Genomic DNA, 14,819 nt, shown 5'->3' on the forward strand with positions numbered 1-14,819 from the left:
GAGGTCCTCGGGGAATGGCTGCAGCATCAAACTAGTCAGTGTATCACGTGCTGTCCCTGCCCCCAAGGAGTCTGGGTAATCTCCGCGGGGAAACAGGAAACATAGGAGAAAATGCAAAGGACACACAAAAAGGGCCCCCAGGCCCGCCGCTGGGCGCAGAAGCATCAGGGAACAGCAGCCCAGGAGGCCCAGCCCAGCACCTCGGGCCGGCCCAGGTCCAGGGACTCGCATTAACTCATTAATTGTTAACTCCTATTCACTCGTGCTACTCCCCCTAACTTCAGTCACCACTTACGCTCAGTTTCCAATTTTATCCTGTTTCTCCCCATGGTTCCATTTGATCAGGATCACTCTTTAGTCTTCCTTCTGAGGTGGAACTGAGGAAATGCCCCTCCGACTGTGAGCTGTGAATGTGTCTCACAAGCATGTGGCCAGGACACGGCCCATGGGCTCCAATTCAGCAGTGGTCACCGCAGCCTCCACCCACCACTTTGTGGAAGGACTCAGCTTCCATCCAGAAAGGAACAGAAACATTATTTTTCATAAAAGGATAGGACTGTTTCTGCCATATTTAAACCATATTTTTCAGTTACTGTAAAATTTAACATAAAAAACACGTGTTTTAAAGAAGAGATTTTTGTGGCTATGATTTAAAAAACCAACAGGAATAGTAATTCTTCTAGCAACTGAAAGCTATTACCATTACTGTCAAAAGTATGCATTCTATTAGCAGAGTGAAACTGTAAAACTCAAAGATAATAAATAAATAGTAGCAATAAAATGCTACAGGTGGTCAGAGATGTGAGGAGCAAATAGAAACACAAAAAATAAAACTCAGGCAAGGCCCACGGGAGACCTGCAGGGGAAGGAGAGAGACAGTGTCCCATGCCCCCTGACCCCTTCAGGAGGGAGACACACTGGGGTCCTCAGAGATGCTCAGGAAACCTTTGAGCCACCCAACCCCTCTGGTTCCACGAGCGGACGCTCCTGTGCAGTGAGGACCACCAAGCTGATGCAAGTTTCCTGCGCCCGTGCCAACCACAGGTGACCACACCACTGGGCTCCCATCTCTCCACATGCAAAATGTATCCTGACGTACACTGAGCAACACCCTCCAGGAATCGGGATGTCACTTATGTCGTGTCCACTAGTCCCCAATCTTCCTAACAAAGAAAAGAAGGCTGCTCTGCACAGCAGGATCTGGCCAAGTCTGGCAGCCTTCCCGCTGACTCTGCTCCCTAAGGACTGCCACCAACTGCATAACAAGCCACCCTGGGTCTCCCCTAGTCTTGCGCCCTCTGGGTCTGTCTGTCCTCTGTTTTCCTAAATCCCCTGCAGACAGAGCCCCCAGGACACCTCCGCCAGCTGAGCCCCACCAGCACTGAGACTGCACCGCTCACCCTAGTCAGTGGGTCTCCCCTTTCCTTGTTCATTTTGCTCTGAAGGGAGTTTTACAAAAGTCCTGTTTGCTGCTGTTATCAGCACTTTTCCCCAAACCCCAGATCGTTCCCGTTCTCACCATCTGCCAGCCTTCTGCCTTCATTCTGGCTTTGGGGGCCCACAGCCCCAATGTGGGAGCCAGTCATTCCCTAACTCTGAGCCCAGGAGAGGCCCGTCAGCCACACCGGTTTCTCTGGGTTTCTCCTCACCCGGCACATCTACTCCACAGACAGGGCTCATTCTGCACAACCTCAAAACCTTCCTGGCCTCGCTCCCCTCCAGGCTGTCAGGACTTCACACCTTCTTTCCCCGAATTGCTTCACCACTCTGCACAATAAATGACCTCTACTGATATCATAGGTCTTCGGTCATGGAAGCTCTAACCCTCCCTGTCCCCTCAGATGCCGGATGCTCACCTGCTCCCCACTGCCTCCTCTCTCCAAGGCCAGCTCCCCAGCCCAGGTTTTGATCCCCAGCTGTGGACACAATTCATGCTCCTGCCTGGCCAACTGGATTATCCAGAAAGGCCCAGGCAGTTTGCATTTGGGGCAGGCTTAGCCGCATCCTTCTACCCAGTGAGGGGGTCGGCAGGAGGGAGCCCCTTGGAGAGGACGCCCAACACACCACCATGAAGCCTCAACTCTCATTCACAAACCACCAACGTGTTATTCAGTTGTACCTGTTAGATTCTCTCTATACTGAGCCAGGGTTCTTATCTAAAGCTTTAAAGTCTTACACGAACTCACTCATAGTAAACTTCAGACAGCCTCATCACCCTGGGTGGTTCTGAGGGGAAACAGGAACTTACTGAACCAGACTGCACAGCCCTTGATGTCATAAATAATTGTACCAAGAGGAGCCTGGCTCTGCGTGACTGTAATTACAAATGTGAATACATTCACAAGACCCTGAGGTATACACTATTTTTTCAAGTTATAACAGACTGCATTACCCACAGATCCCCACTGATAAAGGGTAACTTAGGAAAAATAGAACAGTAATTACAAGGTTTACTAAAAATCAGCTACTTATAAATCCTTATTCCAGCAAACATATTTGTGACTGCTGAACAAATAACACTTATCAATTAAAAAAAAAATCAGTTACTTAAAAAATGTAAAGAAGGCAACTTGAACTTAACCTGCATTTATGTGTGCTTTTGACACTTCAAATGAATTCAGGTTAATCATCTCTAATACTTAAGCTTCTTTTGTTTGGGATTTTTCTGGTTTTTAATTTTGCTTTGTACAGTTTTGTTTTTGAAACAGTAACATGGATAATACTGTACAACATCTAACTTAACATGAAACACAGGCACTAAAGAAATCACTGATCTCTATTTCCCATAATAACTTACCTTTCAGAGCAGGTTGGTTTATCAGTCGAGAAGGCATTTCAGCCCGTTTACTATATTTTGTCAAGCAACAGCCCCAGCCCCCCAAGTTGTGCAACAGCTCACCTGAGAGGCTGTGGGTCTATGGGAGAGTCCAGCAGCATCATGGCACCAAGCAGGGGGACGGTGAGGAACACAGCCAGCATCAGGAAGGTGGCTCGGAACACTCTGCCACTGAAGGAGCTGCCAGAGACAAAGCACAGGAAGGCACTGGGCAGGGCTCAGGCAGAATGGCCGCAGTCTCGGCCCTCTGGGCAGGGGCAGCCCTCCCGCCTGGCCTGACCGCCACCACCTCCATGTCAGTGACTAAAGGTCAGCACTGTGCACTCCATGCCCTTGCTCTTTTGTTAACCTTTCAGCGTGTGGGACACTCTTCTCAGTTATTTCCAAGGTAGTCTGCTAAGCTGTATCTTGGATCCTCTAGCAGAGGTTAAAAGTGGGCAACCCAAAGAACTGATGGGCACAAAGTGACAGAGGAGAGAGTGGCGCTGAGGCAAGGAGCCACCCTCATCCACGGGGAAGACAGCATCCCTCAGCCACCACCTCTGGCCGCCTGGACTCAAAGAAGCAATGCTCAGAGACAAACTCAAGAAGGAAACAGGGCTTCCTATTAACCAGTGGTGCACTGGTTAAGAATCCGCCTGGGCTTCCCTGGTGGCGCAGTGGTTCAGAGTCTGCCTGCCGATGCAGGGGACGCGGGTTCGTGCCCCGGTCCGGGAAGATCCCACGTGCCGCAGGGCAACTAAGCCCGTGCGCCACAACTACTGAGCCTGTGCTCTAGAGCCCACGCGCCACAATGACTGTGCCCACAACGACTGAGCCCACGTGCTACAACTACTAAAGCCCACGCGCCTAGAGCCCATGCTCTGCAACAAGAGAAGCCACTGCAATGAGAAGCCCGTGCACCGCAACAGCCCTCCCTCGCCACAACTAGAGAAAGCCCATGTGCAGCAACAAAGGCCCAACACAGCCAAAAATAAATAAATAAATACATAAAATTAATTTAAAAAAAAAAAAAGAAGGAAACAGAAGCAGAATGTCCTGAGCATCCAACCCCAACCATTTTGGGCATCGCACCTCTAAGAGCTCAAGAGGTGACCCCAGCTCTTCTGCCTGGGAGAAGCCTGACAGATACAGACAGTTAGAGAACCTACAAGATCACACCTCCAGGCCATCACTGCAAAAGCCATGGGGAGACCTGACAGTGCCCTGGGACCTCTAGCGAAGCGTGTGGACAAATGACCATGGGGGACTGAAACTCCTCTCCAACAATCTTCACACACATCCTCACTCACCCATGGACCAGGGAGCACGTGAAGCCTCCTGCTAAGAAGTAAACTGCCCAGGATCACTGTTCCCTTGCATCAGCGTATTCAAATTCACTGAACACCTGAAATCAAAAGTAACTTAAAGCAAATTAAAATCATGAGCTCCTAAAGTGGAAAATCTTTTTCTATCAAAATAAGTTGACTTGAAAAAAATCAGGACTCACACTTAACAAAGCAACTTGAAGTGAGGGCAATGTTTCACTTCACTTTTGACAAGATGGTTTCAATGAAGAATGCAGAAATGTGGGGGCCTGGGTGCCAGCCCCAACTGTCCCAACTACAGCCACGCCACTTCAGGTGAGCTGTTGCACCCCAAAGCCCACGGTTCCCCACTGTGACTCGGGGTTTGTGGCAGAGTAACCTCAAAGTCCTACCCAGTTCTGAACATTCATGATTTTAATAAGCAAATAAAGCAGAAAACAAATCGTTCTGCTTCTACTGGGGGTAGGTGGAAATGAAAGAATGACAGAGTGCCCCCTGCAGACACATGGACAGCATGCTGAAGTGCCTGAATCCTGCCCCCAGTCTAAACAGGAGGACAGACTGTCCTTAGAGCTGCCAGGAGGAACGTGGTGGCCCTGCTGATACCTTGGTTTCAGCGAAGTGAGACTGTGCATGACTCCTGAGCCCGAAACTGTGAGAGAATCAATTTGTGTTGTTTATATTAAGTGTGTGGTTGCTTGTCATGGCGGCCACAGAAAACTAATACAGTTTTTTTTTAATTTATTTATTTTATTTTATTATTTATTTTTGGCTGCGTTGGGTCTTTGTTGCTGCACGTGGGCTTTCTCTAGTTGCGGAGAGCGGGTGCTACTCTTCATTGTGGTGCACGGGCTTCTCGTTGCTGTGGCTTGTCTTCGTTACGGAGCACAGGCTCAGTAGTTGTAGCATGTAGGCTCAGCAGCTGCGGCTCGCCAGCTCTAGAGCGCAGGCTCAGTAGTTGTGGCACACGGCTTAGTTGCTCTGTGGCATATGGGATCCTCCCGGACCACGGCTCGAACCCATGTCCCCTGCATTGGCAGGCGTATTCTTAACCACTGAGCCACCATGGAAGTCCTAATACAGTTTTCTGATTAAACTAAATCTGTTACTTGGAAATGGGGTGCTGCTATAACGAATACCTAAAAATGAGGAAGTAGCACTGGAATCGAGCTGTAGGTGGAGGAGGAAAGAATCGTGAGGATCAGGAAAGAAAAAGGTCTAGATTTCCTCGAACTGACTGTTGTTAGAAACACGGACCTTAAAGACTCTGCTGGCAAAGGCTCAGGACGAAGTGAGAACAGACTGTGAGCTGAAACATGGACATGCAAGGCACTGCTGGTGAGACCTCAGGAGGATGCCAGGACAAGGACCAGACCTGGAGGAAAGCAGCAGAGAGCCGGGCTGACTGTATCCCACAGTGAGGGGGACAGCACGCCTGTACCTGATGAGCCGGGACACCTCCAAGCAGAACTGAGGTGCACCTGTACCTTCATGCACAGGGGACAGTGCTGACCTTTGACATTCCCTTCTGCTAATGAGTATCCCAAACTGCACCTATTTTCCCTCTAATAACCTCCAAAAAGCAAGTTTTGTTCCTAACCCCCTTTTCACATGGGATTGAGGACGCCCCCCAGCAGATGAAACGCCGAGTTGCCAGGCTCCTGGCAGAAGACAGGTGACCAGGAAGGGAAAATCAGGCAACCCCTCCCTCCCAGGCCGGTCTCCAAACCCCATCAGCCTTCTTCTATCGTGACCGACTCACGTGGTCAAGGGTACAAGAACAGAGAGCATGCAGTGCACACGTGGCACAGATCAGCACTGACCACCAGACACAACAGCAGGCGGACACGACCTGAGAGGCCTGCGAGGGGCAAGGAGCAAGGGCCCCGAAAAGTATGATGACAAAGACGGTGAAAACAAGAGGTGCCATGCAACGTGCTCAGGAGGGTGACCAGGCGGAACTGGACCGTCCGCTCCAGGACGAGGGAAGTGGATGGGGCACGGTGGCCGGCGCACGGCCCACTGCCAGAAGGACGAGACCGAGGGCCAGGTCTGACCCCAAGCCCACAGTCACTGCTAGCAACGCCACCTGCCAAGGACCGGAGGAGACGCCTGGACCTGGAGCCTGGAGTAGCATTTGAAACACTCTGCACAAGCTGACTGTGTCTGCCCTTCTGGGCGTTGCAGGTAAATGGAGCTACCGGTGTGGCCTCTGTGAGCCACTCCATGCACTCAACACAACGTGTCCGGCTTCATCCAAGCTGCAGCACATGTCAGCACCTCTGCCTTCCGCAGCTCAACACCACCAACGTTTATCCGCTCGTCTGCTAACGGACACGGTGGGAGGGGAGACGGGGAGTGATTATTTAATGGGAACAAGGAGTTTCATAGGACGAGGAAAAGTTTTGAAACCACAGTGGTGGTTGCCCCACACTAAACATCACTGAACTGTACACTGTGAGGTGGTTCCCTTTATTTTATGTGAATTTCACCTCCAAAAAAGTTAACGGTGATGAAAATATTCTGAACTTAGACTGTGATGACTGTTGCAAATCTCTCTGAATAAACTAAAAACCCCTGAATTGGACATTCTAAACTGGAGAATGATGGTATGTGAATTACATCTCAACAAAGATGTCAAGAACGTAAACAAAGTCAGTGACCAGCTCTGCAAACCGCCCGTCCACAGGCTGGGACATGCATCACTCACTCGGTGCCCAGTCTGTCAGCGTGGTGGCCACAGCCAGTGTCTGCACAGCAACAGGGCATCTGCAAGGGTGCAGGGAAGGAATGACTGGTCCTGTGGTTCCTTTAAAAGTGGAGTCCCAAAGAGCGGGCCACACGGCACCGCACAAACCCTTCCTTCCGCAGGGCCCCCACAAAGAAGGACGGGCCGTCCTGCATAGGGGGCTGATGTAATCCCCCTACCCCCGGCCCCTGCTCCTCAGGGGAAGCTGCCTTGTGCAAACTCACCAACAAAAATGGTGACACTGGCCAAAGAGCCCCTTTCCCTTTTCCTTGCTGAACACGATTCCATATAAAACAGATCCTTCCCATCTAGCTCGGACTCTATGTTGTTAACTCTCCTTTTCTACACTGTTGTGTACATTTGAAAATCTTAATTTAGGAATGTGATTTAGAGCTTGTGGTAGCGTGCTTGAAGACCTGGTTGCCCCTTCCTACGACGGGGAAAACGAGGAGTCCAGCCAGGACAGAAGGCAACTGCATACAGCTAGAAAGGCGGCCGGAACTGAGACAAAGGCCTGTGTCCACATGGCCCATCCTTGCCGGGGACCCAGCCAGCCCCCTCTTACAATGAGAGTATAAAGAACTGGAGAAGAACTTGGAGGCCACCCAGCCCAGTGCTCCTGAAGGGGGCACCTCCCCTGGGGCAGCTGTAAACAAGGCCCAAGATTCTGTCTTAACCCTACCATTAAGGAAGAAACCCCCAGTTGTGCCTGATGTGCGGCCGGACACCACTGACCTGATTCAAACCCCTCCCCAGTGAAAGAAGTCCATCAACACCCTGGCTGACCGCCGGCCAGCCCCTTTGGAAAGTTCTGCACAGGGTCAAGTTTTAGAAACAGCAGCTCAGCCCCAGGCTGTTTACTTCCTCACTGCAGGCTGAGACACATTAGCTCAAAAGACCCATCAGTGCCAAACTCCAACTTTACATATCCAATTACTTTAAAAATAGCCCAAACACAAATTTTTAGCCATTTAGAGCCTGCCTGCTTTGCATTCTCTGTGAAACCTCACCAGACAGCTATTACCCATCGATAAAACAGCCTCGCCACTCCCACCCCACTCCTGCCCTTGGAGCTCTCTGACCACCTGCCTTGACCCGGGAGCCTCTCTCATCCCCTCCCCCGTGAGATTCCCCCACACGCAAACCCGTCAGTGTCACCCACGAAGCTCACGTGGCTGCTGCCACCCCACAGCCACATCACTTTCCTTCATCAGCCCCAGCATCCCTCAAACCCGCTACGTAACACCAAAAAGGGACTGAATTTTTAATTTTGGTTCATTTTAATTAATTTAGACTTAAGTAGCTACATGTGGCCAAGCGGCTGCCGCATCAGACAGCACCACCTGGGAGCCCACGAGCATTTAATGACCATCTCCACACACGGCAGGCATGCCAGGCCCCATCAAGTTCCCGCCCTCCATGCATCCTGGTGTGAACACGGCCCACCAGGGAGTGACAAGCACACAGGGGAACAGTACAGCAGGTTGGGCAGAGGGCGGGGAGAGCTCGAAACCCATGAGCTCTGCCCAGAAACTTCACAAGAAACCACTGAGCAGAGCCATGCAGCCGAGGAAACACAGGACTCAACGAGCTCTCGGCACAGGCGAGAGCTGCACTCCCCTGGGCACTGAGCCTATAACTGCTGGGTGCACAGGTCCTGGGGGTGAGGTCGGAGGGCTTCCCACCCAGGCTCTGGGCACATGGTTATTTTAGCCCAAGGTTCATTAACTCTTTGACAGGCCCATCTCACTGCCAGCTCCTGTGAGCTGGCACAGTCAGCCACAGTTCTGCCTCTCCTGCACGGCTGCCCCCACCGCACACCTGCCCTGCGTCCACTCAAATAAAGGACCCTCCATTCATCCATACCATTTTCACCGACAAAGTGCTGCACGTGCCCATCCTACTCTCCTTCCCAATCTGGGCTGACACATCCCAGAAGGTCAGCAACTTCCCTCCCAGGTGCCATCTGGGAAATCAACTTGTTTGCCCCAACCTCTACACCTGCACCCTGAAATTTCCTACAGTCTCTAAGGCAAGAGAGCGATCACAATGACGCAACAGGATTTGACAACTACCATCAGCTCAGCCACGACTTACAAAATCCTGTTGCGGCACCAGCCAAATGCGGCAGAGGGCATTCTCTAACCACCTCTGCACATAGGACATCAGGGCCTTGAGTCGCAGACAGAAGTCCTGACCAACAGATTCAGTGAGATCAAAAGAGACCTGTGATTTTTATGGAAAACCTGTTAGGCCCAAATCCAGGGGAGACTGGAACCCAAGGTGCCAAGTATACCTGGAACCTGAGAGTCACACACAACTCTTCACAATGCTTCTCACTGTCCAGCGGCCAATTCTGTCCTTCATTCATTTTCATGTCACTTGTGACTCCATTCCTCTGTAACTTTACATAAACCACATGACTCACAGAGACCTCAACGACCTCACCAGGAAAACAGAGCTAATGCCACCTTTCATGCCAAGAGTCAGGAGATTGAGCAAGGTATCGTTCAGTGTCCTGTCCACCGAAATCTATTGTCCTGCTTCTGTTAACTGAACAGTATGTCCTTCAAGGCTTCCTTTATTCTGTTCAGCATGTCTAAAGTTTACTCTATCATCATCACGTTTCTAGTTCCTTCAGATTCCTTTACTTCACCCATTATACACAACGTTTTCCCGTCTTAGGGTGAACCCTCAACTTTTAAGGTAATCCAAGATGACAATCAGATAAACTACTAGAAACCACCACAAAAGAAGTGAAAAACAGAGAAGAACTGCATGGTAAAAATAAGAAAAAACTAAAGAATTACAATATACACATACGAAAGAAGGTGGGTGACAGGAAAGAGACTGTTACAAAGATACAGAAGAAGAGCAAAGAAGAGAAAGAGGGAAACACAGGAAAGCCAAGAAAATGTCTTAAATCAACACAGGGCAAAAGGCACCCAGGGAAAGACCAGCAACAGGTGAGGACTTTGGAACATTCAATTAACCCTACCATTAAGGAAGAAACCCCCAGAGAAACTGAAATACAGTTGAATTAACTCTGCCCCCTGCCCTGGGGCCTGGAGTGCCTGGGGGAGCCCAGCTGAGAGTTGGGCCCATCAAACGAGTGCCATCGGGCACTCTATGCCCTGCACCTCCAGACAGACCCAGGCCGGCTGCTTCCTGGTCTTCTGGGCATGAGTGTGTAGAGACTCGGTGTTGGCACAGTTTCAGGAGCACAGCACTGCCAGTCCGATCATGTGTGTTCTAAAGGCTCCTAAGTCATCAGCAGATGATTTCACAACACCCACGGTCAAAAAGGTGTCCAACCTGTCCTGGTTTGCCTAGGGTCAGCACTTAGAGTCCCACGTCCCAAAGTCCAGGGCAAACCAGGATAGCTGATCACCCTACAGTGAGGACTATATACGAAACATATATCCAACCTTTCCACTGGCCCCGAGACATATTATTGAAAACTCTCCATGAATCTCCTTTCTAGAGCCCAAACGCTCCTCTCTGCCATGTCTCTCCTTCAAATGTGTTCCTCTCGTTATCATCAGGGAATACATTCGGTCTCTCTCGGCAAAAGCTGTCTCAAATTCAGTATGTACCACACCCGCTGGCACTCCAAGAAATATTCCCAATATTTCTATCAACATATAAGTCAATCAGTTCCACACTTTGAGCTTGGTCTGTGTGGGGCCTCTTGGTTCTTCCTAAAAATCCAAAGTTAGGACACTCAGGGCATAAAGTTAAGAGGAGAATTTTAAGAATTGTATAGGCTTATGCTTCAGTTTTTAGTTAACAAAGCAAAGTATATTTAAATTCCGGAAGGTCCCTATGCATCTCCGTCCCTACCAGGAAAATGTGCAAGCCTGGACCCTCACAAAAACTGCCCAAAAACGCCCCTTCGGCTCCCCGTTCTTCCTGAAGGCGCAGCAAGAAGGGCAGGTGCGGAGGCCCTCTCCGCGCGCCCCGGGCTGCTCCGCAGACGTCCCCACGGGGAAGTGCGGCAGGGCCGGGAGAAGGGAGGTCCCGGGAGCCGGGCAATGACCGAAGGGCCGCAGGTGCACCGCGCGGCGAGAGCCCGCTTCCTCCCGTGAAGCGAGGCCCCCGGGGACTAAACGAGGCGCTCGCCGCTGTCACCGCCTCGGGGTCACGGTCCCGCTCCGGGCCCGGCCTACCTGCCGCCCTTGGCCTCCGGGACCCGGGCATCGTCCGTGACAACCTGCGGCCGCACGGGACGGCGCTGCCGCAGCCCATCCGCCTCGCTCATCGCGCCCGTGCGCCTGCTGCCTGAGCCCCGTTCCCCCGCCTACGGCCCGGCGCACGGAAGTGACGAACAGGCCCCGCCTCCCTCCTCGGCCGTGCGCGGAAGTGACTTGGGCCCCGCCCCTTCCGGCCGCCGGGGCGGGAGTTGCTGCAAGGCGCTCCCCGGCTAGTCCCAGCGAGCGAGCTGTCCCGGAGGCGGCTTCAGGCGTCTGCATCGCCGCGTCCTAGCCCGCCGTCCCAGCCTTTCACGTCCGTTCTGACCTCGAGGCGAGGCCCACCAAGAATCCCGTGGCCGTTTCCTAACCGATGGGGTTAAGGAGAAAACGCGCCGGAAAAGGGCAGCCGGCCGTGTTCGCCATTGTGTCGGTCGCAGCGACGTTCGGCGGTTTGTAAGCGTGTGGACGGAGCTGTCGCCAGGAGCAGCGGACAAGCCGAGGGCCGCGCCCGCCGACTGACCCGCGCGATCTCCTCCCGGAAGAGCCGACTCTAGCCGGTCGTCGTGAGACACTTTGGGGTTTTAATGAGGAATTTTGCCGAAGGAGACCAACGGGCTCGTGAGGGCGTCCGGCAGATGACGGAGCTGAAGTTGTATGGGATTGGGGAAGACACTGGGAGGAGGTTTTCCCGGCAGAGGAAGCCGGCTCCTGTTACTCGGCAGCGTCTCCAGAAAAGGCCACTCAAAATGAAACCCTGAGAATCGATTTTCTTGCTACTAGGCAAGGCGGTCCCCAGGCCAGTGTGCCACGGCCTTTCTGGGTGCTCGAGGGCACTGGACTCCCACCCAGCTGTCCCCAAGAAAAGCTCGGAAGACCCAGCGTGGGGGAATGAAGATTCCTTGTGTGAATCCAGGTCGGCAGGGTCCCGGATTATAGTTCAGGCCTTGGCAGCATCTGACTTCATTCCCCGCGGGATGCAGCCAGTACAGCTGCTCTGCCGGGGATGGTTTTAACAGCGCTGCATGATCGGCCCCTTCCTGCCTGTCTGGAGTGTCCCTACCCTGAATCCTGTGTTTCACACACTCAGGATGCTTGCTATTTCTAATTCTGTGCCTCCCTGCCTTGGTCCTTATTGTTCCTTCACCTCCACTTGGTCAGACCGGTTTTATCACTCAGGACCCACTTCATTTGCTGAAAATCCCTCCCCTAATTTCACAAGCAGGACATCTTCCTAGTGTCTAAGGCACTTTCACTGGAGTTATTTGTGTTCCATGCCAACTGAAAACAGCCAGGAACATGGCTGTACAAGAAAATAATAAAAGGTTAGGTTTATTCAACTTGCTGCAGCAAAGGAATGCACCAGAGGACACATGAGTCTCCTCAAAACAGGGGTGTTATGGAAGGGTCCTCGAGGGGTGTGGGGCTGTAGTTGGCGGTAGATGGTCTTGGCAAGGATGGGTCAGAATTTGTAATCAGGAGAGCCACTGGAGGGGTCAGTGGTTTTGTCTTGGAGCACGTACTCTGCATGAGCTGAGTCACGTGTGTTGCACGGCATGGTTTAGTCCTGTTTTTCTGTTTGGGTGTCATGGTCAGGCCCACTTTGCTAGCTGTGGTTTCTTTCCTTCTCAGTCCCCCCACCCACCCTCCAGCATAGCTAACACCCCGTTCCTGGCAGGGGGGTGGGACCACTCTGATTGGTTAGATCAGGTCCCTCAACCTCAGTGGTGTTGACAGTTTGGGCCAGATAATTCCTTGGAGGGAAGGGAGAGCCCGGAGCTGTCCTGTGCACTGTAGGATGTTTAGCAGCATCCCTGGCCTCCACCCACTAGATGTCAGCAGCATCCCACCTAGTCATGATAGTCAGTAATGTCTCCAGGCCTTACCAAGTGTCCCATGGGTTAGACCAACCAGAACCCACTCCCCTCACCCTGAGCCTGTGCCAGCGGTGCTGCTTCCCAGTCACTTGTTTTTAAGTCACCTGTGCCAGGAGGACCGTCCCAGGGGTTAGACGCCATAATCAGAGTCTTGAGGCCTTCACAGTGTCGGCACCTGGCTGAAAGGCATGACATGAGGGTGAAAGGCATGACATGAGGGTGAAAATAAACACGTTTGCCAGGCAGCAGTGGCAAGTGCCCCAGCTGGTCACTGTGATTCGTGTTGCCCCAGGATGCATCACTCTTTAAGACGGGGGTTCTCAACTTTAGCTACACATTAGAATCATCCAGGAAGCTTTGAAATATCCTGATGCCTCAGTCCCATCCCAGAAATTCCAGTGTAATCGGTCTGGGGTGTGGCTTGGGCATAGGTAGTTTTAAAGGGTCCCCAGACACTTTTTCTTTTTTTCTTTTAGGCTGCGTTGGGTCTTAGTTGCAGCACTCAGGATCTTCATTGCGGCATGTGAGATCTTTCGCTGAGGTACGCAGGCTAGTTGTGGTGCACGGACTCCAGAGCATGCAGGCTTGCTAGTTGAGGCACGTGGGCTCTCTAGTTGAGGCGCGCAGGCTTAGTTGCCCCGCGGCATGTGGGATCTTAGTTCCCTGACCAGGCATTGGACCTTCTTCCCCTGCATTAGAAGGCGGATTCTTTACTACCAGGGAAGTCCCTCCCCAGACACTTTTAAAAGCCAAAGTCGAGCATCACTGCTTAGAGAAGAAATAAGAAATAGAGACGTATATACAGCATATATCCAGTTTGGGGGGGACAGGGGTCTGAGTCCAGTGTCCCTAAGATTGGAGACCAAGAGAATCACCCCACCACCACTTTGCTTTGGAAGCCTCAGAGACTGTCTGCAGGAAACATGAGAGAGGCAGCTCTGCGCCATGAGGGGCTGGGGGGACTCAGGCATGACCCTGAGGGCTTGGGACCGGAGGGGCTGTGACTTGTCAGGGGGAACACAGATTATGATGAGGAATGGGCTGGGTGGCTTCCCACACACAGGCGGTTTCCTATCATGACCTTGACGGGAGTTACCTGGGTGTTTGTTTACGTCAATTTGTTAAGCTGTACATTTATGTTTTGTATACCTTTCTATATATGTTTGTTGTATTTCATCCCCAAAAATGTCTGAAAGCAAGCTGTTGCCTAGATTGAAAGCTGTCTTTGTCCGGATCACTTTCTTAAATTGAAATGGAAATGCATTTAGTGTTGGGCTTGATCAGTGATCCCCGAAACTGGACCAGGGCCTTGCCAGCTGTGCAAAACACCTGGGAATTGTTGAAAGCCCAGATTCCCAGACCCCAGCCTCCCAAAAACACCACATCCTGACACCATCACCTTGAAGGATAGGATTTCAACATGTGAATAGGAGGGGAGGGGGGCAAACATTCAGGCCATCGCAGGGGTCGAGCATTCCTTTTGATCCCATGGTGCAAAGATGGGCATGGATGTCCATTTCAGTCTTGTTTCTAATGTAGACAAATTGGAATCACCTCGGGTGTCCATTAATAATGGTTAAATAAATGCTCACATTCAGTGGTTTGCCATATGCAATCAATACAAGGAATAAGATGGGGAGATACCTGCATTATATTGGGAGGGAACAAACAAGTACAAAGTAATATGTAAAGGGCCTCCGTAACTTATGGGAAATGCTTGGGTGAAGTGGATGTTGGAATTGAGAACCTTTCACATTTAAGGAACATTATGCATGACTTTCTGTTCGTGTGATGGCAGATTAGATAACTGAGACTCACGCTGGCAGTGAGGACAATGATGAACGAAATATTTGAAACATC

General features: G+C 51.5%; 1 protein-coding gene across 2 annotated transcripts in view; it reads right to left on the reverse strand.

The window, feature by feature from the left end:
* The window catches only part of APMAP (adipocyte plasma membrane associated protein), a 28,335-nt gene extending 17,138 nt beyond the window's left edge, over positions 1-11,197 (reverse strand). The window contains exons 1-3 of one of the 2 annotated variants that reach the window (XM_024752701.1): positions 11,062-11,179; positions 4,129-4,223; positions 2,900-3,016 (exon numbers count right to left, since the gene is read on the reverse strand). In XM_024752701.1, the coding sequence (XP_024608469.1) occupies positions 2,900-2,979 (80 nt within the window). In that variant the 5' untranslated portion in view covers positions 2,980-3,016; positions 4,129-4,223; positions 11,062-11,179. Of the gene's footprint in view, positions 1-2,899; positions 3,017-4,128; positions 4,224-11,061 lie in introns of both variants that reach the window. The other variant, XM_024752700.1, reaches the window with a different exon arrangement.
* Between the last annotated feature and the right edge of the window lie 3,622 nt (positions 11,198-14,819).

The sequence above is a fragment of the Neophocaena asiaeorientalis genome, unplaced genomic scaffold, assembly GCF_003031525.2.
Source record: "Neophocaena asiaeorientalis asiaeorientalis breed wild unplaced genomic scaffold, Neophocaena_asiaeorientalis_V1.1 scaffold528, whole genome shotgun sequence".
In the NCBI taxonomy this organism is placed as follows: domain Eukaryota; kingdom Metazoa; phylum Chordata; class Mammalia; order Artiodactyla; family Phocoenidae; genus Neophocaena; species Neophocaena asiaeorientalis.